The sequence below is a fragment of the Oryctolagus cuniculus genome, chromosome 21 (genome assembly GCF_964237555.1).
Source record: "Oryctolagus cuniculus chromosome 21, mOryCun1.1, whole genome shotgun sequence".
Classification (NCBI taxonomy): Eukaryota; Metazoa; Chordata; class Mammalia; order Lagomorpha; family Leporidae; genus Oryctolagus; species Oryctolagus cuniculus.
In genome coordinates, this window is record NC_091452.1 from 10,373,777 (window position 1) to 10,398,870 (window position 25,094).

The 25,094-nt window shown below is 63.2% G+C and overlaps 1 protein-coding gene and 1 long non-coding RNA gene across 2 annotated transcripts; one reads left to right on the forward strand and one right to left on the reverse strand.

Moving 5' to 3' along the window:
* Positions 1-2,511: 2,511 nt before the first annotated feature.
* LOC127484707 (uncharacterized) lies at positions 2,512-5,924 on the reverse strand. The gene is made up of 2 exons (XR_007911883.2): positions 5,369-5,924; positions 2,512-5,151 (listed from the first exon to the last, which is right to left on the reverse strand). It is a non-coding gene; the product is annotated as an uncharacterized lncRNA (long non-coding RNA).
* Positions 5,921-23,361, forward strand: PLBD2 (phospholipase B domain containing 2). Its single transcript, XM_051826590.2, has 12 exons — positions 5,921-6,228; positions 11,354-11,447; positions 13,719-13,877; positions 15,085-15,185; positions 15,332-15,546; positions 17,099-17,196; positions 20,465-20,625; positions 21,100-21,195; positions 21,332-21,403; positions 21,923-22,075; positions 22,361-22,523; positions 22,654-23,361. Exons 1-12 carry the CDS (start codon positions 5,963-5,965, stop codon positions 22,819-22,821), a joined length of 1,746 nt encoding a protein of 581 aa, XP_051682550.1. The 5' UTR covers positions 5,921-5,962; the 3' UTR covers positions 22,822-23,361.
* Positions 23,362-25,094: the final 1,733 nt, after the last annotated feature.

Here is a 25,094-nt window from a genome sequence, read left to right on the forward strand (position 1 = left end):
ATATGGGATGCCGGCATTGCAGGCAGTGGCTTTACCTGCTACACTGCAATGCTGGCCCCAGCGTCACTTTTTTTTTTTTTTTAGATTTATTTATTTATTTGAAAGGCAGCGATAGAGAGGGAAGGAGGGAGAGAGAGAGAGACAAAGAAAGAGACTGTCCATCTACTGGGTCACTCCCCAAATGGCTGCGATGGCTGGGACTGGGCCAGGCCAAAGCCAGGAGCCAAGAGCTTCTTCTGGGTCTTCCATGGAGAGAATGGACCAAAGTACTTGGATCATCTTCTACCACTTCCCCAGGCACATTAACGGGGAGCTGATCAGAAGTAGAGCAGCTGGGACGCCAGCCAGTGCACATGCGGGATGCTGCCACTGCAGGTGGAAATTAAACCTTCCACTCCCCAGCACTGCTTTTTTTCTTTTAAAGTTTATTTATTTGAAAGGAGAGCTATAGAGAGGCAGAGAAAGAGAGAGTGAGAGAGAGGTCTTCCATCCACTGGTTCACTCCCCAATTGGCTACAACGGCCGAAGCTGCACTGATCCGAAGCCAGAGCCAGGAGCTTCTTCCAGGTCTCCCACACGAGTGCAGGGGCCCAAGGACTTAGGTCATCTTCTGCTGCTTTCCCAGGCCACAGCAGAGAGCTGGATCAGATGTGGAGCAGCCGGGACTTGAACCGGCGCCCATATGGGATGCCAGCACTGCAGGCGGTGACTTTATCCGCTACACCACAGCGCTGCCCCCTCAGCATTGCTTTTAAAAACAGAATGTGGGGAACTGGTCAAGACTGGTGGCTGCCGCCCTCCCCAGCCCCACAGGCTCCTGGGGAGGTTGAGGCAGCCTTGCCGCCCACCTTTCCTCCAGGGGGTGGGCTGGGCCCTGGTGAGGGGCCAGAAATGGAGGAGGCGAAGCAGGGGACAGGCGTGTCCGGCAGGCCGCTGCTGGGCCCACGCCCGCTCCTGGCCTCCTCTCCAACCCCCAGCATGCCTCCTTGCCCTGGGAGAGCTCTCTGCGCACTGCCCCCACTTCCACCTGACCCAGCGCAGGGCCCCGCCCGGGGGGGTCCTCCTCCCTCCTGCTGCCCCCCACGGGCTCCTAACTTCTGGAGGAGGGGCAGATGGCATGGAGGGCGGAGCCTGATGTGCTTGGAGCCCCGGGGCGCCGGGCCTCTGTGCCACCCATGGGAAACACTTTCCTTCCCTGTAACCAGGGGCTGGTCCCACCTATGGGGTCCTTGCGAGATGACACTGGGTGTGAAGCCCCAGACCTCATGCCTGGCGTGGACTGGGCACCCTTCGCAGAGGCCGCGGTCGTCACCACCATCCCACTACTACTGCAAAGTCCTCCTCCGCCCGAGAACCCTCCCGGCGCCGCCCGGCTCGGCCTGACGCTGTGTCCCGGCAGCCAGCACTAGAGCACCCACGGCTGGAGTCGTCCTGAGGGAATGACCCAGCCTGCTGCCCCCCAGGTCAGCTGCTGCACGGGGCTGCAGCTCCAGAACTGCTGACTTCAGGGCAAAGTCCTCCTTCCCCGTGGGTTCCGTGACCCCGGTGTTTAGGGGCCCAGCGAGGACAGGGCTGGGGGTCACCGTGCCGAGTCAGCTGCAAAGGCAGGGCCCCGCCTCCTTGTCTCCCAGGACTGGGGTGCGATGGGGGTGGGGCGGGGAGCAGAATGACCATTTGTTGAGAGGCCCCCGGGGACCGAGAAGGGGGCCGATGTGGCCTGGCCTGGCTCCAGTGCTCTGGGGGTCGGAGCCAGGGCCCACTTCCTGGCTTGGAACAGGCCCTTTCGACAGCACAGGAGCAGTGCCGGGGGCCACCCAGACCCAGGTCAATGCCAGCTCTGCTGTGCCCCGGCCACCCTGGAGCCATCATTTTATCCATTTGAGCCACACGTTCCTCATCTGAAAAATTGGGGCACCCGGTACTCAGCGGGCCATGGAGTGGGACACCCGGAAGCTGCCGCGGCTACGGTCACCATTGGGCCTCCGACCGCCGTCCGCCCCCTCCTGACTCTTGTGGACCTGACGCAGCGCCTGGCGCACAGTGCCCGGACACGGCCGTCCCCTCCCCTTGAGAAGGAAGCCTCCGCACCCCGATCCTGCGCCTAAGACACAAGGTCCAGGGGGTCGGCCTTTGGGAAGTGGCCGCTGCCGCCACGCCGCAGTCCAGGGAGGGAGCTGGGGAACACGGTGAGTGCGGGGGTGGGGGTGTAGTCCAGGGAGGCCGAGGAGCAAGGACCCTGGAGCCTGTGCCGCTGGGCACACAGGTGCCTTCGGCACCCCGGCAGGCTGTGCTGCACCCAACCCCAAACCAGCAGAAATGAGTGGGGTGGGGGCTGGGTGCAGTGGTCAAGATACCAGCTGGGATGCCGGCCTCCCAGACTACGGGGCCTGGGTTCGAGTCTCAGCTCCACTTCCTTTCCATCGCCTGGGAGGCAGCAGCTATGGTCCTGGGGAGCGAACCTCTCTCTCACTTGGCCTTTCAGATACGTAAATGAACACAACCAGAACACAGTTCCGAGACGTCCTTGTGACAGGGGCTTGCGTTTCTGCACCGCAGGTCCAGGGCAGGCGCCACTTAGCAGTCAGCAGCTCCAGCAGATGGCGCGGGCTTCGCGGCCGGCACTTGCTCCTGTCCGAGATGTGCATTTCCACGGGGCCATTGCCACTGGCACGGTCACCGGGTCAGCTTTGGCGAGACCCCGGCCATCGCCTCACTCTGTCAGCTTTGGGTCCCTTCTAGGTAGTGGTTACCAGCTGGATCTCCAGAGCGGCTAGACCCAGGGTGCACATTGGTAGGAAGCGGGGTGAGGAGCAGAGCCGGGACTGAGCCCCAGGCATCCTCAGGCAGCCCCGGGGTGGTGTCTCAGTGCACTCAGTGCCAACCCTCGTGCAGCCGGCTGGATCCTCCTGGCTCGGAGTGCTGACGTCACTCAGACCACGGACCCTAAGGAAACAGGGCTGGGGCAGGGACGCTTGCTGCGGGCGGCACCAGTCTGGCCTCTGTCCGCCAGGTGTGAAACACTGCCTGGGCAAGCAAGTGGGACCGGGCGAGGTGCGCCCCCTGGTGGCCGCAGTGGGTAGCATCCGCAGTGCTGTCTCTGCAGGCTTTGTGACGGGGACAAGTCAGGTCATCTGCTTGAACAGGTTTCCCCTTCTGCACAATTGGAACAGTGGCAGTGGGAACTTCCCGGGTGATTGTGACACCCAGTATATGATTAGCAAATATGGCGATGATGGGTACTGTGGGTACTGACAGCAACGGAGTCCTTTGAGAGGGTGAGGAGGGGGCTCAGCTCACCGGCAGTGCAGGCAGTGGGGGGAGGCGCCTGGAGGAAGCTTTGGGGGGTTACTCTGTGGCAAGCCAGGAGTCCTCCCCTCTCTCACGTCGCCACCCTGCCCTCAGGGTCCTCCCTTCTGTCCTCCCAACAAGGCAAGCTCCTCGGTGCCCCAGGACCCTTGCACACACTGCCGCCCTTGCTTCTGTCTGGAAGGCTCTTGCCCAAGATTTCTTCATGGCTGGCTGGTTCCTCTTCCTCATTCAGCTGTCCTGGCTTTGGCGTTTTTTTTTTTCTCTTTAAAAATGTTTTTTGAATTTTCATTTAAGTTGAAAGGCAGAGAAACAGAGATGGGGGGGATCTTTCACCTGCTGGTTTGCTCCTGGTGTCAGCGTCAGAGCCCACATGGGTCCACGGGTTCAGAATTGGCTTGCAGCATCGCTCGGCCGGAGAAAGACCGCAGGGTGTGGTGTGACCGCCACCTCCAGGCCATCGCCTGGCCTCCCTCTAGGGAGAAGAGACCCCGACTGGGTGTGCCGTGTGTCTGTGGGTAGCGCCTGCTGTGGACAAGGCAGCGTGATGTCAGAGCACTCAGGCGCCTGCAGCTTTATTCTTCAATGTGTGCTCACCGTTGTTTCTAGTTGAAAGGCAGAGACCGATGGAGAGACGGCTTCCATCTGCTGGTCCCCACCAGAGCACCCGACATCCTGGGCCGGGTCACGTGAAAGCCAGGAGCCCGGAACTCAATCAGGACCTCGCGGGCGGGGGCAGGGACCCCAGGACTCGAGCCGTGGCTGCTGCCTCCCAGGGTGCATGTGAGCAGGAAGCTGGATCGGAAGTGGAGCAGCGGGGGCTGGAACGAGGCGCTCTGGTAGGGCTGTGGGCACCCCAGGCAGCAACTTAGCTGCCGAGCCCAACACCTGCCCCCCAACGGTTTATTCAATGCCAGTCGCTTTGCCTTCTAAGTAAACAAATCTCTTTAAAAAATCGCACCCCTCACTCAGCCTCCCCCGTTCCTACTCTACATTCCTGTGACATCGCCTCCGTGGCGCGGCTGTCTGCACAGCTTCCATTTCTCCTATGGCGAATAAAGCGAGCGCCTCCCACCAGTTTAGGTCATTCTTGGCACCGGCGCTGGGGCCCTGTGGTGGGTAAGGCCACGGCCCTCAGCCGGGCATCCCATACGGACGCCAGTTCAAGTCCTGGCTGCCATACGTCCGATCCAGCTCCCTGCTAATGCACCTGGGAGAGCAGTAGAAGATGGTCCAAGTCCTTGGGCCCCTGCACCCACGTGGGAGACCTGGAAGAAGCTCCTGGCTCCTGGTTTTGGACCCATCCAGCTCCAGCTATTGCAGCCATTTAGGGAGTGAACCAGCGGATGGAAGACCTCTCTCTCTCTCTGTCTCTGTCTCTCCCTCTCTCTCCGTATCTCTGCCTTTCAAATAAATGAATACAATAAATCTTCTAAACATCATTCCTAACTTATTTTTTTTTTTAACAGTCAAGATGGCTCTCCAGGGCACACATGTTCTTAGGTCTTTTTTCAAGAATTGCACATTCATGGTTTTTCTTGCCCAGTTTTTCGGTCTGGTTTTCAGACTCCCCGCCCCCATCATGGCTCTGCGGTTCCGCGCTGAGGATCTTTGGATCTTTGCCCTTTTTCTGGACTCTACGCGATGCGAATGTTTTCTCCCACTTTGTCTCGAGCTTGACGCGAAGTTGCGGCCAATGCAGGCGTCAGGGCCGAGTTCTCAGCCCCCACCCCACCCCCCCAGACCCAGACGGAGGCGCCCGGGCTCCTCAGCCTCGCCTGCTCCGTCTCCTGCCCTGACATCCTGATCGGTTTAGTCCTGCACTTGATGCGAGGTAGGCGGGTTCTGAAATGATAAGTGACAAATTATTTAATTGGAACGACGGAGAGACAGACATCCACACGCACAGAGCGAGCTCCCGCCTGCTGGCCACCCCCCAGGCCCACACCGGCCGGGGCCCGGAGCTCCAACCGCGCGGGTGCAGGGCCCAGGCGCTGAGCCACCACCGTGGCCGCGAGCTGGAGCGGGCAGCGGCGTCCTGAGCCGGGGCGCGGACGCCCACCTCCGGGGGAAAGTTCCAGACCTACGAACCGCGATCAAGACCATGCTCGAGGGGACAGCGCGCAGTAGTTGGCGACCTGCCGCTCTACCCACGTCACGCGCGCCCGCGCCCCATCAGTGACGTCATAGTGCGTGTGAGCCACAGCCTCCCGCGTCCTCCGAATCCACTCCAGTGTGTGACAGCGAACGCAGAGCCGGTGCCGCCGCCGGTGCAGGCGCAGTGAAGTCTTCGAACTCTCTGGGCCCTGGAGGGCCGACCGTGAGGATGACGTCACTGCGTGGTGGTGACTTGGCTGAACTCATTCAGCAGCGTTAGGCAGATAGAGAAGTCACTTAAACGTGACAGTCAGTTCATGGCGGGCGTATGGGCATTGCCTACTATCGCAGCTTTTTTCGAGGTTGGACACTTGCAAAGTAAAAAGTTCTCGCTGGGTGTGCGTGGACCGAAAGCGGCGCCGGGCCCTTTAAGGCGCGCCCCGCCCCTTACCGCTCACCCCTCCCAGGGCCCGCCCATCCCGGAAACGCTCGGCCCAAGCCCCGCCCCCGGCGCGGCGCAGTCACGTGACGCGGGCTGCGGCGCGCCGCTCCCGCGGTCATGGTGGCGCCGAGGGACGGCTGTGCCGGCGGCCGCCTGGCCCGGGCGCTGGCTCTGGCCCTGCTCACCGGGCTGCTCTTGGGCGGCCTGGCGGGCGCGGCCCCGGCCCCGGGCGGCGGCGAGCAGCGCGACCCCCCGTCCCCGCCCGCCTCCTGCTGCCGCTCGGCCCTCTTGGACGCTGCGACGGGCCAGCTGCGCCTGGTGGACGGTCGCCACCCCGACGCCGTGGCCTGGGCCAACCTCACCAACGCCATCCACGAGACCGGGTGAGGGTTGGCCCGCCCCCGCGCGGGGGTCCGTTTCCCGCCCCGAGGCCGCAGGTCCCCGGCTGGGGTGGGGGTGGGGGCCCCCTGGAGCCGCCCCTCCCTCCTGGGGCCAGTCCCGGGCCCTCAGCACTTCTGTCCCCAGAGTCCAGCGCCCCGCCGCCGCCCCCTCGGTCCTGCCCCGCGGGCCAGCCCCAGCCCTGGCAGCCCAGCCCCGGCTCGCTTCTCTGTGCCTGTCCGCACCTGGCTTCCAGGCCTGTCGGAAAGCGCAGGGTCTCTAACCTCACAGAGACCCAGCTGTGTGTCCTCGCGGGCGCGCCAGTCCTCGGCCCGGATGCTGTGGGCGCAGGTGCCCCGTGCGGGCGGTCAGACCGCCGCGCCTGCTGCTGCGGGGACCCTCTCCTGACTCCCCTGCCTGCCTGGGCTCCCGTGGCCGGGCTGTAGTTGTGTGAGGCCCCTCCCTGGCCTGCCCGGGGCTGGTGCTCATTTGTTCTCCTTGTGCGTGGCCTTAGGGACCTTAGGGACCCAGAGCTGAGAGCACAGCCGGTTCCCGCTGAGTGGGAGAAAGAGACGGTGTCGGGAGGGAAAGCGAAGCAGAGTCGCGCCCTGCTTGGGGGACGGCAGAGAACGGGGTGCCCCCACCCCATCCTGGGGGATCCCAGTGCTCAGCACCCCTACCCCCACCCCCAGCGGGCGTGGCCCCCTTCCATCTTGCTGCACGGATTCTCCTGGAGTTAGGGAGACATGGAGGGCTGAGGACACCCCCAGTCTGGTGGTGCTTGGTGGCTCTCGGGCGGATAGGAGATTGGGGGTGGGTGGGTTTTCCGTAAACATGGATGCCGGGTAGAACAGATCTGGGAAGCCTGCCGGGCGGAGGAGGCCACAGTGTGGGCAGGTGTCTGGAGGGAACAGGAGATGTGCGACTGCTGAGTCACGTATGCTTGTGGTCCTGCCTGGCTGGGGCCAGCAGACAGGACACAGCTGCCTGGGGCCAGCCGGGAGGAGTTGGGGAGTGATGGGAAACCTTGACCGTGGTCCACTGCTGTGCCACCTGGGGTGAATCTTCCCACCTCTCCGAGCCCTGCTTGCTGCCCCAAGGGGAGAACGAAAGCCCAGTGGCAGGTCAGTGGGGTTCCAGGGAGCCCTGTGTTGGTTGCTGAGGGACCCCCATTTCACAGCTGGCAAGACTGAGGCCCGAGAGGTGACTCGGGACTCCTGTGGGTTTCTTGCCCACGCGCTGTCCTGACACCTTTCCCGGGCGGCTCCCCTTCCTGGCTCTTCCTCACACAACCCCTGGCCCCATGTTTGCCGGCCCGGAGGCTGCTGATGCCGGGGACACCACGCTGGGGTCCTGATTGTACGAGTGGGGGGGCTGAGGTCCTCGGAGAGCCTTAGCTTCGGGGATGAGAGGAAGGGAGACACGTGGGGCGCCCTGGCCCCGATTGGCAGCCTCCCGCTGGGAGGGTGGGTCGGGGTTGGCTCCTGTGTTCTGGAGTTGGGGTCCCTCTGCCTCCCTGTGAAATCTCCAGATTTTAGGCCGGCGCCGCGGCTCACTAGGCTAATCCTCCACCTTGCGGCGCCGGCATACCGGGTTCTAGTCCCGGTCGGGGTGCCGGTTTCTGTCCCGGTTGCCCCTCTTCCAGGCCAGCTCTCTGCTGTGGCCAGGGAGTGCAGTGGAGGATGGCCCAGGTGCTTGGGCCCTGCACCCCATGGGAGACCAGGATAAGTACCTGGCTCCTGCCATCGGATCAGCGCGGTGTGCCAGCCACAGCGCGCCAGCCGTGGCAGCCATTGGAGGGTGAACCAACGGCAAAGGAAGATCTTTCTCTCTGTCTCTCTCTCACTGTCCACTCTGCCTGTCAAAATAAATAAATAAAAAAAAATTAAAAAAAAAAATCTCCAGATTTTGCCACTGGGGGCCCCAAGATGGTCGGATCAGTTCTCTCTGCCCCGTAATCCTTCCCCTCTGTGGGCCAGCACCCGCCCTGCAGCCCAGAAATGTTTAGGACTTGGTGCTTGGAGGCTGCCGATGCCCCTGGGCAGAGCCTGAGCCGGTCTGGCCTTGGCCCCGCGCAAGCTGAGCCCTCCACCCTTCACTTCTCCCTCCTTGCTTCCCACGGAGTTGAGAGAGGAAGTGAACAGGAGTAAGAGGGAATTAACACATGAGTCAGTCAACAAGCAAAAGCCCAGCCCAGTAACAGGGATGGAGAAGACCCGGCAGGAGAGAAACCCGGGCCACGGAGAATGCGGAAGGTGGGGTGGACGTGTCGCCTCGCGGTTAGACGCCCGTATCCCACGTCACAGGGCCTGGCTCCTGACTCCGGCGCCCTCTTAGTTCGGGCCCTAAGAGCGGCAGGGGCGGCTGGAGTGACTGGGCCCCTGCCACCCCCATGGGAGACCTGGATTGCGTTTCTGGCTCCTGGCTTTGGCCTGATCCGGTCCCAGCCACGGCAGGCTTTGCGGGAGGCAGTTGGCAGGCGCTGGGGAGATCTCTGTCTATCAAATAAAATAGTACAAAAATCTTTAGAGACTTAATTATTTATTTGAAAGACAGTGACAGAGAGAGAGAGAGAGAGAGAGAGAGAGGTCTTTCATCTGCTGGTTCACTCCCCAAATGGCCACAGCAGCTGGGGCTGGGCCAGGCTGAAGCCGGGAGCCAGGAGCTCCATCCCGGACTCCCACCTGGTTAGCAGGAACTCAAGTGCTCAAGCTGTGACTTTCTGCTTCCAGGCACAGTAGCGGGGGGCTGCATCAGAAGGGGAGCAGCTGGGACTCAGCTCCAGTAGGGGTGCAGCGGTGGCTTAGCCCAGTGCACCGCAGCGCCTGCCCTGAGCCTGCCCTGAGCGGCTCTTTGAATTCACGGTGTTTTGCGAGGATAAGGAAGGAGTAGAAGCCCGGATAAGGAGGCACCGCCCACCGCCCGCAGAGGCAGGCACCCAGGGGCTGGGGGCCAGTGCATACCTGTGACCGCTTGCCCATCCTACCTCGATGGTCTGGGGTTTTCAGATGGGGCCTCGGTGAAGAGGCGCCTTGAGCCATCTTGGAGGCGTGGCTGCCCCCCACAGAAGCACAGCGTGGCCCGTAGGTTTTCCAGAGAAACAGGCAAGGTGACGGAGAGGGATCCAGTGCGGGCAGCTGTCTGTTTTTGCCAAGCAAGTGCATTAGGGACAGAACGAGCAGCCTTTGTGGACCCGGCCGATAGCGATCTCACACGTCAGCAGTCCGAGAAGTGAGGCGAGGGCTGACCTGCCGAGGACGGGCAGAGCCACGCCGCGCCGCGCCGGGAAGGGTTTGCCAGAATGACTCAAAGCCATCAATCGCATGGCAGCCGGGGATGCCTCCCGCCGTGCAGACAGGCCAGGCAGTGTGGGAGGGGGCAGGGTTTCGAGTCTGATGCCAGCAGAGCTGCTTCAGGTCCCTGGCTGGGCGCTGACACAGGGGACCCTGGGTGAGGGTGGCCGGGCCGGAAGCAATGGGGGGGGACTCAGCGAGGGGAGGGGGTGCAGCACTGGGGGCTGAGGCTCAGGGCTCAGCCTCCCCAGCCCGAGCTGTTCTAGACCAGAGGCGTCAAACCACGAGCTGACTCGCCCTCAGGGCCAGGACAGCCACCGAGCCTGGTGTGCAGCGCCATGTCTGGGGCGGGTGGGGGGAGAGACGGTCAGCTCCCACCCTTCCTTCTCCTCTATGCTCAGCTCGAGTTGGGTCCCCTGGGGTTGGGCCCCACCCCAGCCTCCACGTCCAGCTCTGCCGCCCTCCCTGGTGTTCAGGTGACCTGGGCACACAGCAGAGTTGAGACACGGCCTCGGAGGAGTGGGCCCGCCTGGGCTGGGCTCCCGCCTCTGCCCTTGGCTGACTGGCACCTGTCTTTCTTTTGTTGTTGTTTTTTTAAAATTTGTATTTATTGATGTTTACTTACTAGAAAGGCAGAGAGACACAGAGAGGTCTTTCACCTGCTGGCTCACCCCCCTGGATGCCCAGGGCAGCCACAGCTGGGCCAGCTGAAGCCGGAAACCGGAACTCCATCCAGTCTCCCGCATGGTGGCAGGGACCCCAGTACCTGAGCCATGATCTGCTGCCTCCCGTGGCGAACTCTAGCAGGAGCTGGAAGAACAGTGCAGTCAGGATTTGAACCCGGGCCCCCTGATACTGGCTGCTACGCAGAAGGCCCCACCCTGGGCGCCTGCCAGGTGTATCCGCTGGTGTTGGGCACCAGCCCCAAGCCCCGTGGCTTTGGCCGTCATCACTGGCCCTCAGGGACCTGGCTGGTGGCTGCGGCCTCCCTGCTCCGTGTGCTCTGGGATTCCTGGGAGCAGTGGGCTCCCCAGGGCAGCTCCCTCCCACGGTGATGGCAGAGGCGCAGGAGGGTGCAGGAGGCCTCCCGGAGGCTGGTCTGGCAGCTGCCACGCCTACCCACCTTCCTTCAGCCCGGACGGGGCAGGGGCGGGTCCTCAGGCTGTGGTGGGGGTGGCAGCCTGGCCCCAGCAGGCACGGAGCCTGTGCGTTAACTCCCCCCCTTCGCTTCCTGGGGACGATGGCAGCACCGGGGGCTGGCGGCGTGGTGCAGTGGGTGAGGCCGCCTCCTGGGACGCCGGCCTCCGTATCAGAGCAGCCCGGCTCCCCGCTGATGCACCGGAAGGCGGCAGGTGGCGGTCCAAGTGCTTAGGTCTCTGCTACCCGTGTGGGAGACCTGGACGGAGCTGCAGGCGCCTGGCTTTGGCCTGGCCCAGCCCTGGCCAATGTCGGCATTTGGAGGGTAGGAGATCCACTCATCTACTCCCTCCCTCTCTGAAACTCTTTCAAGTTAATCAATCATCAATCTTAAAAAAAAAAAACAAATAAACAAAAAAAAAAAAAAACAAAAAACAAAAAAAACAGCGCCACCCTGCGGGGCTGCCACGAGAGAGCCAGGAGGTGCCAGGCACGGAAGGTGCCCGCAGGCGTGCTGGGCCTGGGGCCGCGTCGGTTAACATGAAAAGCCCCATGCCTGTGGAGCCGCGGCCGCTCTTTGAGGACCACGGCCTCACAGGCCAGCGCTGCTGTGAGCTTCAGGCCGGGGTGGCCGCGTGGCTGGCTAAGGGCCTGCTCAGCCAGTGCCCCAGCGCTCACCAGGGCTCCCCTCTGCCTGCAGGTGGGCCTTTCTGGAAGTGGGCACCAATGGCGACTACGATGACGGCCTGCAGGCCTACGCCGCGGGCGTGGTGGAGGCCTCCGCGTCCGAGGAGGTGAGGACAAGGGAGGGAAACCCGGGGTGCCCCTCTCCAAGCTGGGGTGTTCCCGGGGTACCCTAGGGGTTTGAGGTGCGTGCAGAGTGCCCCTCTCCTGCCCCCAGCCCGCCGTCCAGCTGGGGAGGCAAAGTGCACGTGCATTCTACAAAAAACTGCAAAAAAGTTCCGCCTGGTCCGACGTGAGGCGGGAAGCAGGGCACAGCGTGTTCTGTGCCGTGATACTAAAATGCACACCATCCTGTAGTGTTATGGATAGCGTCGGGGTCCCTGCCCCTGCCTCCTCTGCCCCCAAATGGTCTTGCTCCCGCTCCCGCTCGTCTGGTCTTCTATGTCGAGGTCTGTTGCACACACCGCAGCGTGCACCAATTAAAATGGACAGCCGCATGGTTTTCTAGCACATTCTATGACTGTGGAGCCATCAGTGCGGTCTGACTCCCGAACATTGTCATCGCTACACCAGGAACCCAGGTCACCACGCCCCGGGTCCTTCTCCCTGCAGCCCCTGGCAGCCACTCGCCGGCTCCGTGTCTCCCTGGCTGGCTCATTCTGGACCTTCTGTAGGGATGGACGCACACTGCATCCCTGCTGGTCACTGCTGCCTTCCCGTTGTGGGCGTCCGTGTAGAAGTGGGTGCAGGTGGGGTTGCGCCCAGCGTCTCCCTTTGCTTCGGCTCGTTGCTTTGAGCTTTTTAAAAGCAGGCCATTTTGGGAGTCAGCTCGTGTTAGAAGGGCATGAGGGTTTGGGCTGAGGGCCAGTGCCCACCGCAGGTGGAGAGGTGACCTGGCACGCCCCCAGCCAGTGAGTGAGCGATGGGCAGGGGGACGGTCGCACAGTGGCGTACGGTAGAGCAGTGCCGGCAGCGAGTGAGTGGACCAGACCTGAGGTGCCATGGGACCCCCTCATGAGACGTCCCCGCCTCTCTGGCTCCCAGTTTGCTTCTGGGTGGCCTCCCAGGTCCCTTGGTGTCTGGGGGTGTGGCCAGGTGCCGGGCCAGGCCCAGGTGGTTCTGGGTGCACCATGGTGAGCGGGACTCCCTTGCACCCTACCGGGGCCCACAGTCTTGTGACTTGCACAGGAGTCGCAGGCCCATCGTGTCCCTGCGCCCCACGTCAGCCCCTAGGCTCGGCCACCTCCACCGGGCAGGTGTGGAGGCCCAGGCCCAGAGAGGTGGGGTGGTCTCCCCACGGCTGAACTGCTCCTTCACCGAGGAGCCAGCGTGTGGACCCAGCTCTGCCTGACTCACGTTTCTGCTCCTAACCGCATGGCTTTGCTCCCTGCCCCTCTCGCCTGTGGGCTTCTGGGGGCAGTGGTCATGTCTTGTCCCCCGCAGTGTCCCCTGACCCCAGCTCAGACCCTGGTCTTAGATGGGCACAGAGGAAATGGTGAAGAAGCCTCGGAGGGCTGCCTGGAGGAGGTCACGCACTCATTTGTGGATCTGGAGGGGTGGGCAGGATTTGAATATGTCTCAGCGGGACGGCCATGACGCAGGGCTCACTAATCTTCGGGCCTGGGGTGGGGTGCGGCTTCATCTCCCTTGCTGCCCCACGTGGCTTGGGGACGTTCCCAGTGGGGTGAGGAGTGTGGCCAGGTGAGGTCCGTGCTCTGGAAATTCCACACCCACATCTTGACGGGGGTTCCCGATCTTGGCCCTTTGGTTCCCAGGGTGACCCTGGGACAGGTGCTCCCCTGGCTGTGCCGCCAGCGGGTGAGGAGGCCTGCTCTGTAGCACTGTGCGGTTTGGGTGTCTGGCTGTGTGAAACGTGTCCTGAGCACCAGCTCTGGACACCCAGGCCCCTCTGCAGAGCACAGAGACCTGCGGATAACCTGGTGGTTCTGCTGTTCTGAGCCAGGCCCTGCTGACCTTGGCTGAGCTCGTGGTCGGGTGGGGCGGGCTGGCCGGCCGGCCCGATGGGCTGTCCCGTGTCTGGGAGTTGGCTGGCTGTGAGCCGGGTGACAGGGACGGCCAGGCTCCACCCCCAGCAGATGCAGCCAGGGTCCATCATGGAGGCTGGCCCAGCAAGCCCGCGCCCGGTGAGTCAGCAGGGACCCCTGCTGGCAGGCCCACTGCAGGGGTCAGAGCAGAGACGCGTCGGGGGGGCCCGGGAGCAGCGGTGTGCCGCCTGGCCCCGACTGGCCGCTGATGGCCTTCAGAGCAGGGAGACGCGGGGGGCGCTAGGCCCTGGTGCGGGCTGAGAGCCGGACGTGTGGGAAGTGTGCACGCTCCCGGGGCCGGGCTGCGATGGCCCAGCCGCGCTGCCTCGCCCACAGCTCATCTACATGCACTGGATGAACACGGTGGTGAATTACTGCGGCCCCTTCGAGTACGAAGTCGGCTACTGCGAGCGGCTCAAGCGGTTCCTGGAGGCCAACCTGGAGTGGATGCAGGAGGAGATGGAGCGGAACAAGGACTCCACCTACTGGCACCAGGTGGGCCGGCTCCCCTGGCCGCCGTCTGCGTCCTTCCTCGCCCTCCTGTCACTCACCCATCTCTCCAGTCTCCGCCTGTCTGTCCCTTCATGCGGCCCCTCCCCCGCCCCACGCTGTCCTGCTGTCAGCGAGCAAACACGCACGGTTAAGTGGTAGCCCGCTGTTTTCCCTGCGGCTGCGGGACAGGTGGATGCGGTGGACGCGGGTGAGAGCAGTGGGAACCAGGGGAAGAGGAAAACGGGCAAACCTGGGCGTTCGGGTGCTGTGACGTCTGCTTTGCTGTCCCGGGTGAGCTGCTGATGGGTGGCAGCCAGCAGAGTCCTGGCAGGGGCTCTGCCTGTGGGCTCTTGGCTGAGCCATCCATGCGAAAACCAGTGGTTCTGGGTTCCTGACACGTGGGGAGTGTGTGACACGCACGCGACAGTGCGTCTCCTGTCCGCACGTCTGCCTGTCTGCACGGCTGCCCAGCTTCGGCTGGGTTGGCCTCAGCGCCCTCGGCCGAACTGCTCACTGTCCACCGGCCTTCTCCCCACATGCCTGCTCACACTCCTGCTAGAGCAAGTTCTCTGCCCAAGATCTCTTCGTCTCCCCATGCACCGGCCACCCAGTCCCTCATTTGTCCATCCATCCACCCACTCAGCCATCGTTCACCTGCGCGTCTCTCCACTCATCCAGCCATCCGTTCTTCCATCCACTCATCAGTCTTCCTCATTAGCTTGTCCATCCAGCCCTCCTCCTCATCTGTCCACTCCTCATCCATCCATCCATCCATCCATCCATCCATGCACCCACCCACTCATCCGTCCACCCATCTGCTCATCCATCCATCCGTCTGTCTGTCCACCCCTCCTCCTCTGCCCACTCATTCATCCGCCCATCCATCCACTCATCCATCCATCCTGCAGGTGCTTACTGATGCCTGTTGTGTGTCCGGAATGTGCCAAGGCCCTGTGGGGGACGTGGGGTGGTGCGCCAGAGACAGAACAGTAGGCAGTGGGAGGAAGTGAGGGGCGCGAGGCGGTAACAAACCTCAGACCAGGGGACAGCAGGCAGTGGGCCGGGGCCAGCTGGGAGGCTTCCTGCAGGAAGTAGCTATTGAGCTGGCTCCTAAGTGTGGGTGACTCGGGGTCAGCGCCAGGCAGGGACGTGTAGTGAATCCATTGGAGGCCGGGGCCTCACCCTCCCTCTGGCCCTGCCCCTGCCCCAGGTGCGGCTGACACTCCTGCAGCTGAAAGGCCTGGAGGACAGCTACGAGGGCCGCGTGACCTTCCCCACGGGGAGGTTCACCATCAAACCTCTGGGGTTCCTGTGAGTGCCTCCCCGGGCTGGGCGGGCGGGAAAGGCGCCATGCAGCCCCCGGGTCACGCGGACCTGGGTCCCGGCCCCCGGGCCAGGGAGTGCACGCGTGGCAGCCGGCCTGGTGACGCTTCGCACCGGGCACCGGCCCTCCTCAGCCTGCTGCAGATCTCCGGCGACCTGGAAGACCTGGAGCCGGCTCTGAACAGGACCAAGACCCAGGCGGCCCTGGGCTCCGGCTCCTGCTCCGCCCTCATCAAGCTGCTGCCCGGCCACCGGGACCTGCTCGTCGCCCACAACACCTGGAACTCCTACCAGCACATGCTGCGCGTCATCAAGAAGTACTGGTTCCAGTTCAGGGAGGGCCCCCAAGGTAGGTGCGGGGGTGCGTCTGTGCGCATGCGCCTGTGCATGCGGGCGGTGCGGGCGGTGCCCTGCAACTCCCCTCGTCGGGCCAGGCTAGAAGTCTGCTTATTTTTTTCCTTTTTACGATTTTTAAAGATTTTTTGAAAAACAGAATGACACAGAGGGAAAGACAGAGATCTGTCCATTGGTTCACTCCCCAAATGCCCACGACAGCCAGGGCCGGGCCAGGCTGACGCCAGGAGCCAGGAACTACATCTGGGTCTCCCACGGGTGGCAGGGGCCCAGGCACTTGGGCCACCTTGCGCTGCTTTCCCAGGCACGTTAGCAGGGAGCTGACGGGAAGCAGAGCAGCCGGGTCGCCAGCCAGCACTCTGCTGTGGGATGCCGGCGGCACAGGTGCTGGCCTCACCCACTGCGCCGCGGCGGCCCCTCCTGGTGTTGAACGCTTGTTCCCTTCCAGCGTTCAGCTTACAAGGCGTGTTAGTTAGCTATGGCTGCATAGCCGAGCGCATGGAATTTAAAAACCACCGACAGCTCTCTTTTGTTGCCATGTCTGCGCATCCACTGGGGGCCCGGTTATTCCTGCCTGGGCTCGCTGATGACGCTGCCATCTCCAGGGGCTGACCCAGGGTGGCCCCCTTCCCACGTCTGGGACTGGCGGTCACCCGGAGTGAGAGGGACGACCGGCCTGCGTGGCCTTTGAGCCCAGCCTGGTCCATGTGGTGCCTGGGCAGGAACGGCAGGCGGCCCCGAGGCCTGGCTGACGCTCAGGGAGGCTGAGCAGCCCGGCGCGAGCCCCACGCGCGCACGTGGACCCCTTTCCGCCACAGCCGCGGCTGCTGCCGCCACCATCTGTGCTGTGACCTTTGTACCAGTGAGCCTCTGAGTATGATGTGAGTTTTAAATGTTAGCTCAAAAATGTGAAAAGAGGAATTGAAGTTCCAAAGAAAATATATATGCAGTGACATATACTCGTGAATATATATGCATATATATATTCCTGCAAATATATTTTGCTACTGGTTTTTTTAAAAAAAACAACTTTTAAAATTTAATTGACTTGAAAGGCAGAGAGAGAGAGACAGACCCACAGAGAGAGCGCTTCTGTCTGCTGGTTCACTCCCTTGATGCCCCAGCAACTGAAACCAGGGCCCCCAAGCCCCATCGGGGTGTCCCCCGTGGGTGGCAGGGACCCAACCACGTGAGCCACCACCCGCTGTCCCCCAGCGCGCGTCAGCGGGAAGCCGGGGTCTGGCGCAGAGCGGGCCTGGAACTCGGGCTCTGTGGGTGGGGGCGTCCCGAGTGGCTTCTCAACCTCGGCCCCAAACACCTGCCCCGTCAGGTTTGCAATAAAAAATAGTTTTGAGCCTCGGATGGGGAAGCCCGCGTGGATGGGCAGCCGATGCGTGTAGTGGGCTTCTGTTGCCAGGTGACAGGAAGGGTGTGTGGCTCCTCCGAGGCCCGCCTGCTCCACCTGGAGACCAAGCCCTGTGGGAGGGGCCGCGGGGGTCCCCACGGGGCCCGTCTGGCCAGCACCCGGGCTCACTCTCGCCCCACAGAGGACTACCCCCTGGTCCCCGGCAACAGGGTGATCTTCTCGTCCTACCCCGGCACCATCTTCTCCTGTGACGACTTCTACGTCCTGGGCAGTGGGCTGGTGAGTCACCCGCCGTGTCGGCGGCACCCCGGGGACCTGCGCAATGCACCGCTTCAGCTGGGTGGCGTGCCCCCCCCCCGCCCGCCTGGGGCGCAGCTCCCTGCTGTGTCCTGGTTCAGGTGCACATTCCCAGACCCCCCGCAACCCCCGCAGCCTGCAGCTGCCCGGGGCCTCGGAAACCGCCGGGAGCCTTGGCCTCGGCGGCCCCTGTTGTCCGTGTCGGGAGAAGCCGTCCTTGTTCCGTCCCATCTCCCTCTGGCCGTCCCCGAAGCCCCGCAGCCTGGCCAGGTCTTCTCAATGGCTGTTGACAGTGTGTTGTTTGGATTGCTTTTCTTGGCCGGGACCCAGGTTCGCTCAGAACCCTGTTCCTGGCACGCCCCCCTCCCCCCTCACTGAGACAGGGACCCCGGGATCTCCAGGGCAACAGCACCGGGGAGCAGAAACCATCCCTGTGAAAGCCCTCCGTGCCAGGGCCGCCGGCGCCCCGCAGGGCGGGCCAGCCCCTCCTGTCTGCCTGGGAGAGAGGCTGAGAGGGCCAGGAGGGGGCGGGGGAGGCCCTGGCCGCAGCGGGGCTGGGGAAGCCACAGAGGAGAGGCTCGGGCCCGGACCCTTGCCCCGGTCTTGTCCGTCGCTGGGTTTTGTGCCACATAGGGCGCTGGGGACCCCTCCTCAGACTTAACGTTTTAATTTTTTTAAAGATTTGATTTATTTGAAAGAGTTACAGAGAGAAAGACGGGGGGGAGATTGTCCTTCTGCTGGTTCACTCCCCAGATGGCCGCAGTGACGAGGGCTTGGCCAGGCCAAAGCCAGGGGCTTCACCGAGTCTCCCATGTGGGTGGCAGGGGTCCGAGCACCTGGGGCATTCTCTGCTGCTTTCCCAGGTGTGGTAGCAGGGAGCAGCCAGGACTTGAACCGGCGCCCACGTGGGACGCTAACATGCTGGACCACACCACCAGCTCCAGGCTCGTGTTTTTAAATGTGTCAGCCACGTGTGTAGGATTATGAAGGGAACCAGTTGTGTTTGTTCGTTTTTATTTACTTTTGTTTGGGAGGCAGACAGTGAAAGATCTTGGTCTGGTGCTTCACTCCCCAAATGCCTGGAGTAGCCAGGGCTGGGCCAGGCCAGCGCCAGAGGAGCCTGGAACTCAGCCCTAGTCTCCCGGGCGGGTGGTGGGGATCCGCGCATTTGAGCCATCACCTGCTACCTCCCAGGGTGCGCATGAGCAGGAGGCTGGATCAGAAGCAGATTGGCCAAAACACGCACCAGGTGCTCCACCATGGGTGCGGGCGTCCCAGGCTGAGCGGCTGCACCTAGCAGACCCTCCTGGCCATTCATGTCCTGCCCTGGTAACCCAGTGGCGGAGCCAGGCTGACTTGGAAGCAGCACGAAGCGGAGCGCTGTGTAGGGGGCGTCAGCCCTGGGAAACGCGGGTGCCCATGACCACACGTGTGGCTGGGGCTGCCTGCGTTCTGCTGGACGTCAGTGGAAGTAGAGGTGGTGTTCTGCCCGCGCAGGATGGCGGCCTCTCGAGTCTCACCCCAGGAGGAGGAGGAGGCCTGGGGGCTCGGGGGCCCTCGAGCTCGGGTCCAGGAGAAGCCCGGGATGTTCTCACAGTGAGAAGGAGCTCCTCACTTGGAGGTGTTATTGAAAGCCTTGCTCTATAGATGTCTGTCTTAAAAACAAATCACCTTTATAGATACTGCCATCATTTTTATGGGTTATTTAAGAGGTATGTATTTATCTGGGAGGCAGAGTGGCAGGGAGAACGAGCCATCTTTCACCGCCGGGTTATTCCCCGATGCTGCAGCAGCCAGGGCCGGGCCAGGCTGGAGCCGAGAGCTGGGGCCGCAGCCCGGTCTCCCACGGGGGTGGCAGGGGCCTGGCTGATCAACCCGTCACCTGCTGCCTCCCAGGATGCACGTTCATGGGAAGCTGGACTTGGCAGCGGAGCTGGGACTTGAACCCAGGCCCCCCAGTGGAGGAGGCTGGTGTGGCACGCTGTGTCTTAACCGCAGTGGCAAATGCCCACCCCTGGTGCTGCTGTGTGTGAGCTGTCGGTGACCTCCGCGTGAGTGATGGAGGCTCGGGCTAGCTCCTTGCTGCGGTGCGGAGAGCACGCTCTGATTTGAGAGGCTGGGGTGTCGGCCCCGCCCCCCTGGCTGTGCCTAAGCTGCTGTGGCCTCTTCTTCAGTAACCGGGGGACACCGGCCCCTGTGCCCTGCGCTCCCAGGAGGGCTGGGGGAACGAGCCTGGGGAAACCAGCTGGCCTGCGGTCATTCCTTTAGGCTCATTGTGCCTGGAAGGCATCTTCGAAGGCGAGTCCGGTGACTCCGTACTGAGTAGAGGGGTGCAGTGTGCATCCCTGGAAAAAATGTTAACCGGAAAGGGAGGGGGTGGCCTGTGTTGTTGCGTAGTGGGTGCTGCGTCCCATAGCAGAGTGCTGGTTCCGATCCAGCTTCCTGCTAATGCACCTGGGAAGGCAGCACGTGGTGGCCCCAGTGCCTGGGGCCCTGTCCGCTTTGTAGGAGACCCAGATGGAGTTCCAGGATCCTGGCTTGAGGCTGGCACCACCCTGGTTGTAGCAGCCATTTGGGGGAGTGAACCACTGGATGGAAGACCTCTCTCTGTCTCTGTCTCTCTCCCTCTCTCTCTCTCTGTCTCTCCTTCTGCCACACCCCCTTTCAAATAAATAAATAAATCTTTGTTTTTGTTTTTTAAAGAAGAGTATGTTAACATTTCTAGAGGCGTGGAGGTGAGGTTCACCACGTAGGGTAATTTGTATTTGCCATCCCTGTATTCCTAACGTGCACTGTAGAAAGTCAAGTTCAACAGAATTACCTTGGCTGTTGACGTGAGTTTTGCTTTGCCTGCAAGGGTTGCAGGAGGATGTGGGGAGGGGGACGAGGAACTAGGGTCAGCAGTGGAGATCAGGGTGGGGCAGGGGGAGATGACCGCAGGCCCCCTCCCCTGGCAAGGTCTCCAAGACCTCGGCCCTTGGGGTCTCCAGGCCAGCGGCCCTACGCTGCCTGGCTTCCCCGCATGACTGCAAGGCGAGCTGGGAATGAGGTGAACCCTGTGATGGGGAGCGAGGGCCGTGGAAGCAGCCCCCTTAGAGGCTCCTCTCCCGGGAGAGCTGGATGCTGTCTGCAGGACCGGGAGGAGCGGGTACCTGGACCTGAGCCTGAACCCAGACCAGGATCTGTTTGTTCAAACAAACAAATACCCAACTCACAGGCTGGGTTGTACAGTGCCCCCACTCTCCCCCAGGTCACGCTGGAGACCACCATTGGCAACAAGAACCCGGCCCTGTGGAAGTACGTGCAGCCTGAGGGCTGTGTGCTGGAGTGGGTGCGCAACGTGGTGGCCAACCGCCTGGCCCTGGATGGGGCCACCTGGACCGATGTCTTCAAGAAGTTCAACAGTGGCACGTGAGTGGGCCCGCCGAGGGGATGGTGAGCCCGGGGCCACGCACACCCCTCCCCTGCAGAGCCTGCCCGCAGGTCCTCACTGCAGTTGGAAAGGGCTGAGAGCCCCCCTCACTCCATATGTGGGGAAACTGAGGCTTGGGGACGGGATGCTGCCCCTCCCCTCCAGGCTCAGCCCCAGGAGAGGACGTGGGTGGGCTGTCCCAGGAGGAAGACGTGGGTGGGTAATGCACCCTGTGAACCAGAGAGGGCTTGGCCAGCAGAGGAGTCGACCTCTGTGCTAACGAGCACCAGGGAGCCACGGAATGTTCTGGAGCAGGCCAGCAGCATGCTGAAAGGGGTCTGGGGACAGCCGGCCAAGCTGCGTTGTCAGGGTGGCTGGCGGCTGCCCGAGGGTCCTGGCTGCGTGGGCTCCGGGGCTGGGGGTGGCTGGGCAGTGGTCCGGGCTCTGCACATCTCCCCGCCCGGGCACGGCAGGTACAACAACCAGTGGATGATCGTGGACTACAAGGCGTTCGTCCCCGGCAGGCCCAGCCCTGGGAGCAGGGTGCTCACCATCCTGGAGCAGATCCCGTGAGTCCCCTGGGGGAAGGCTGGGTGCTCCGGGCAGTGGGGCTGGGGAGGAGACTGGAGGAGGGGGCGGGGTGAGGCTGAGACCCTCGGGGGTCCCTTTCCTCACCACCTCCGCCTCATCTCACGTTGGCTGCAGGGGCTTGGTGATGGTGGCCGACAAGACCTCGGAGCTCTACCAGACGTCCTACTGGGCCAGCTACAACATCCCGTACGTGCCCGCCCCGGTCCGCCTCCCGCAGGGGAAGGGAGACTTCTAAACCCACAGAGCCAGGAGGCCTCCCCACCTCCTGCTCAGCCTGGCAGCCTTGCAGTGTGGTTGTGCGGCTTCACTCAGCGCCCGTGGGCCCCTGGCTCCAGCACCCGGGGGGGAGGGCGCCCGAGCACGGGGACTGACCCCCGCCAGGTTCTGCAGCTGGGCCTGCCTCCCCGGGGCTGGACAGCCACCGCCCCAGGCGCTCCCTTGAGCGCAAGCCCCTGGGTTCTGTCACTCGAGCCTCCTACCCAGTAGCTGTTCCCCAGCTTCCACAGCTGGTGGGCAGGGAAGCCAGGACTGGAACCCGTGTCTGTTGGAGCCTGGAGCCAAGCCTGCCGCCCACCAGGCCCAGGCGAGAGACGGTCACTGCTGCCCGGTGGTGACAGCCACGATGCTGTGGTGTGACACACCCACGGACAGGAGAGGCCTCGGGGTGGGGGCAGGGTCCTGGGTGACCGTCCTCGTCCCCAGCAGGTCCTTTGAGCGCGTGTTCAACGCCAGCGGGCTGCAGGAGCTGGTGGCGCGCTACGGGGACTGGTTTTCCTACAGCAAGAACCCCAGGGCCCAGATCTTCCAGCGCAATCAGTCGCGGGTGCACGACCTGGACTCCATGGTGCGGCTCATGAGGTGGGTGCCCGCCGGGTGGGGCGGGGCCCGAGAGCGGGGCGGGGCGGAGGGTGTGCCGGGCCGCAGGAGAGCATGCGGAGACTTGGGGAATGAGCGGGGTGCCGCGGGATGCTCAGCGCCCGGAAAGGGGGCCAGAGACCGGCAGGACACCTGCTCCCCACTGTCCCCGGGGAGACACCCAAGCACCCTCCCTGATGTTGCCTGGGCCGCCGAGAAGCGCCATCCAGGGCCCCTCCTCGGCCTCCCCTTCCCAGAGTCACAGGCGTGGCTGCCTATCCCCACCAGGTACAATGACTTCCTCCACGACCCCCTGTCCCGGTGCGAAGCCTGCGTCCCCGAGCCCAACGGGGAGAATGCCATCTCCGCCCGCTCCGACCTCAACCCCGCCAACGGCTCGTACCCCTTCCAGGCGCTGCATCAGCGCTCCCACGGGGGCATCGACGTGAAGGTGCGCCCCCCAACAGTGGGAGGAGTCTGGGTGGAAATCGGCCGTGGTTGGGGTCGAGGTGAAGGTGACGGCAGCGCTGTGGGATCCAGGCCCGGCGCGGCTCAGCGGCCTGCTCTGTCCTGTCGCCCAGGTGACCAGCAAGTCGCTGGCCAAGGCGATGAGCCTGCTGGCGGCCAGCGGCCCCACATGGGACCAGGTGCCCCCGTTCCAGTGGAGTACCTCGCCCTTCCGCGACCAGCTGCACATGGGCCACCCTGACCTCTGGAAGTTCCTGCCCATCAGAGTCCTGTGGGACTGAGGCCCCGCCTCCCTGCTGACGACCCGCCAGCCCCGCCCACCCCGGGCCGCTGCACTCTGGGTGGGGTCTGGGGCAGCGGGGCTCCTCCTCACTGGGGTGGTGTTCTCGCGGGGAGGGGCTGCTGACTCGCTGTTTCCCGAGCGGGGGGGCGCCAGCCTGTCTCCCTCGCCGCCCCCTGCGGCTGTCTCCCAGCTCTGGGACGCCGTCTCCCGTCTCCGTGCTGCTGCCCCCTCCTACGGGTGAGGGGGGGTCCTCCCAGGGAGCAGCCCCTGGCCCAGTGTCGTTCCCTGTGGTGGCTGGCGCTGGCGTCCAGCCCCTGCGCCCCTCAGGAAGCAGCCCCCCCAGCTCCCTGCCTGAGCAGTTTCCTTGAGGACGGAAACTTGAAAGCAAACAAAAACCAAAGTTTCTGGCCCCTCGCGGCTGGAGGGTCCTGCAAGCCCCCTCTCTCCCGGGTGGGCGGGAATGGCGGCCCCACTGCTGCCCCCTCCCCCTGCTGTACCGAGTGCAGGCTTTGCCACATTAAAGGAGAGAGGTCGTGGCCCCACACTCTGCTTCTTGGGGCACCAGGGAGGGCTGGGGCGGCGCCATCCACTGCACATCCCCTCCGTTCACTCGGCTGCGAACCCTCACCATTGATTGCCTGGGTGCCTGCACAGTCACCCCCCCATGCGCCTCCATCAGTGCCTCCGACCAGCCGGTCATCTTTCAGCCACCTCTGTCCATCCGCCCACACATCTACTCCTTGATCAGCCAGCCACATACCCATTCGTGTACCTGCCACCCGTCCACCCACCCATTACCCATATCACATCGATCCAAATGTTTCCCGAGTGCGTGTTGTGTTCTAGGTCCAGTTCTAGGGCACCCTCAACCACTGAGACCTCCCTGAGCCCTTCTGTGTCGTGCACGCCGGCACTGGCTCCCCGAGCTGGACTCACACCCAGCCCGCCCCGCAGACAGGGCTCCCCCAGCGCTGTTGTGGGGACGACACATGCAGCCCTGGAGTTGGAGACCTCACTTCGCGTCCTGGCTTCACCTTACGCTAGCCGGTTGGATCCTCAGTTACCTCATCTGTAAAATGGGTTAACGCTGTGTGCAGTGCTGGTGGCTGTGGCGCAGCCCACAAGGGGCCTCTTGCTGGATATCCGTTGGCAGATGTGTTAGGAAGGCGGGGGTGCCCTGTAGCACAAAGCCCAGAACGCAGTCCCTCTCTGCTCCATGAAGCTCACGGTTGGAGACGGTGGGCGGAGTGAGCCCACACGCGGGAAGCGAAGCGGGCAGCCGGGGCAGTGCCCTTGCCCGGGGGTGGGGCACAACTTGTAGGTGTATTTTTTATTTCTTTGAACCTTTTATTTGGAAGGCACAGAGACAGGTTTTCATCTGCTGGTTCGCTCCCTGTGTGCCCACAACAGCCAGGGCCGCACCAGGCTGAAGCCAGGAGCCTGAAGTTGCACCTGGGTCTCCCACGGGTGAGGCAGGGACCTAAAGATTTGAGCCGCCACTGCTGGGGTGCGCAGCAGGGAGCTGGGACCCCTCCCACGCACTCTGATGTGGGACTCGGGTGTCGCAAGCAGCGTCTTCACCATCAAGTCTCAAGCCTCGGGCACAGCAGAGCCTGGATAACTTGGGCCCCTCGTCCTCCCTCCCCATCTGCCCGCAGTGGCAGGTGCAGGCTCTGGTGCACTGAATCGTCACGGCCATTGCTAAGGTTGAGACTTCCGAAAGACCCATTTGACCGATGAGCAAGCAGAGGCACGGGGTTGGGGGTGGGACATTCTAGTGTCTCTGACCTATTCCCTAGAATTCTCCCTAGGATTCTGGCCCGCCTGCTGCCTTTCGGGAGGTGAAGGTGATAGGGAGCCAGGCCAGGGAGTGTGGGGGTGTGTCCTCAGCCCAGCAAGGGCAGGACGCTTCTGCGCCATGGCGGCCCTGCTCGGCTCCTGCGCACTGAAGTTTCCCACAATCCTCAGCTGCAAGATGGCAGCTGTAGTTTCTTTCCGCTCCCAAAAGCACAAGGCTCTGGCCGGCTGGTCAGCCCCAGCCCCATGGTGTCCCTGCCACTCCTCCCCCTTTGGGGGTTTCATGCCTGCACGCGGTGCGGCGCGGAGGGGCGGCCGCAGTGGAAGCTAGGAGGAACCCTGGGCGTGGTTCAGGTTTCCCTGAACTGGGTGCGATTTCAGTCACACCCCATCCCCTAAGAAAAATGCTGGGGCTGGGGGGGCCGACTTGATCTCCTGTTCTGGGTTTCTGAGTTGGGGGGCATCACGGTCCAG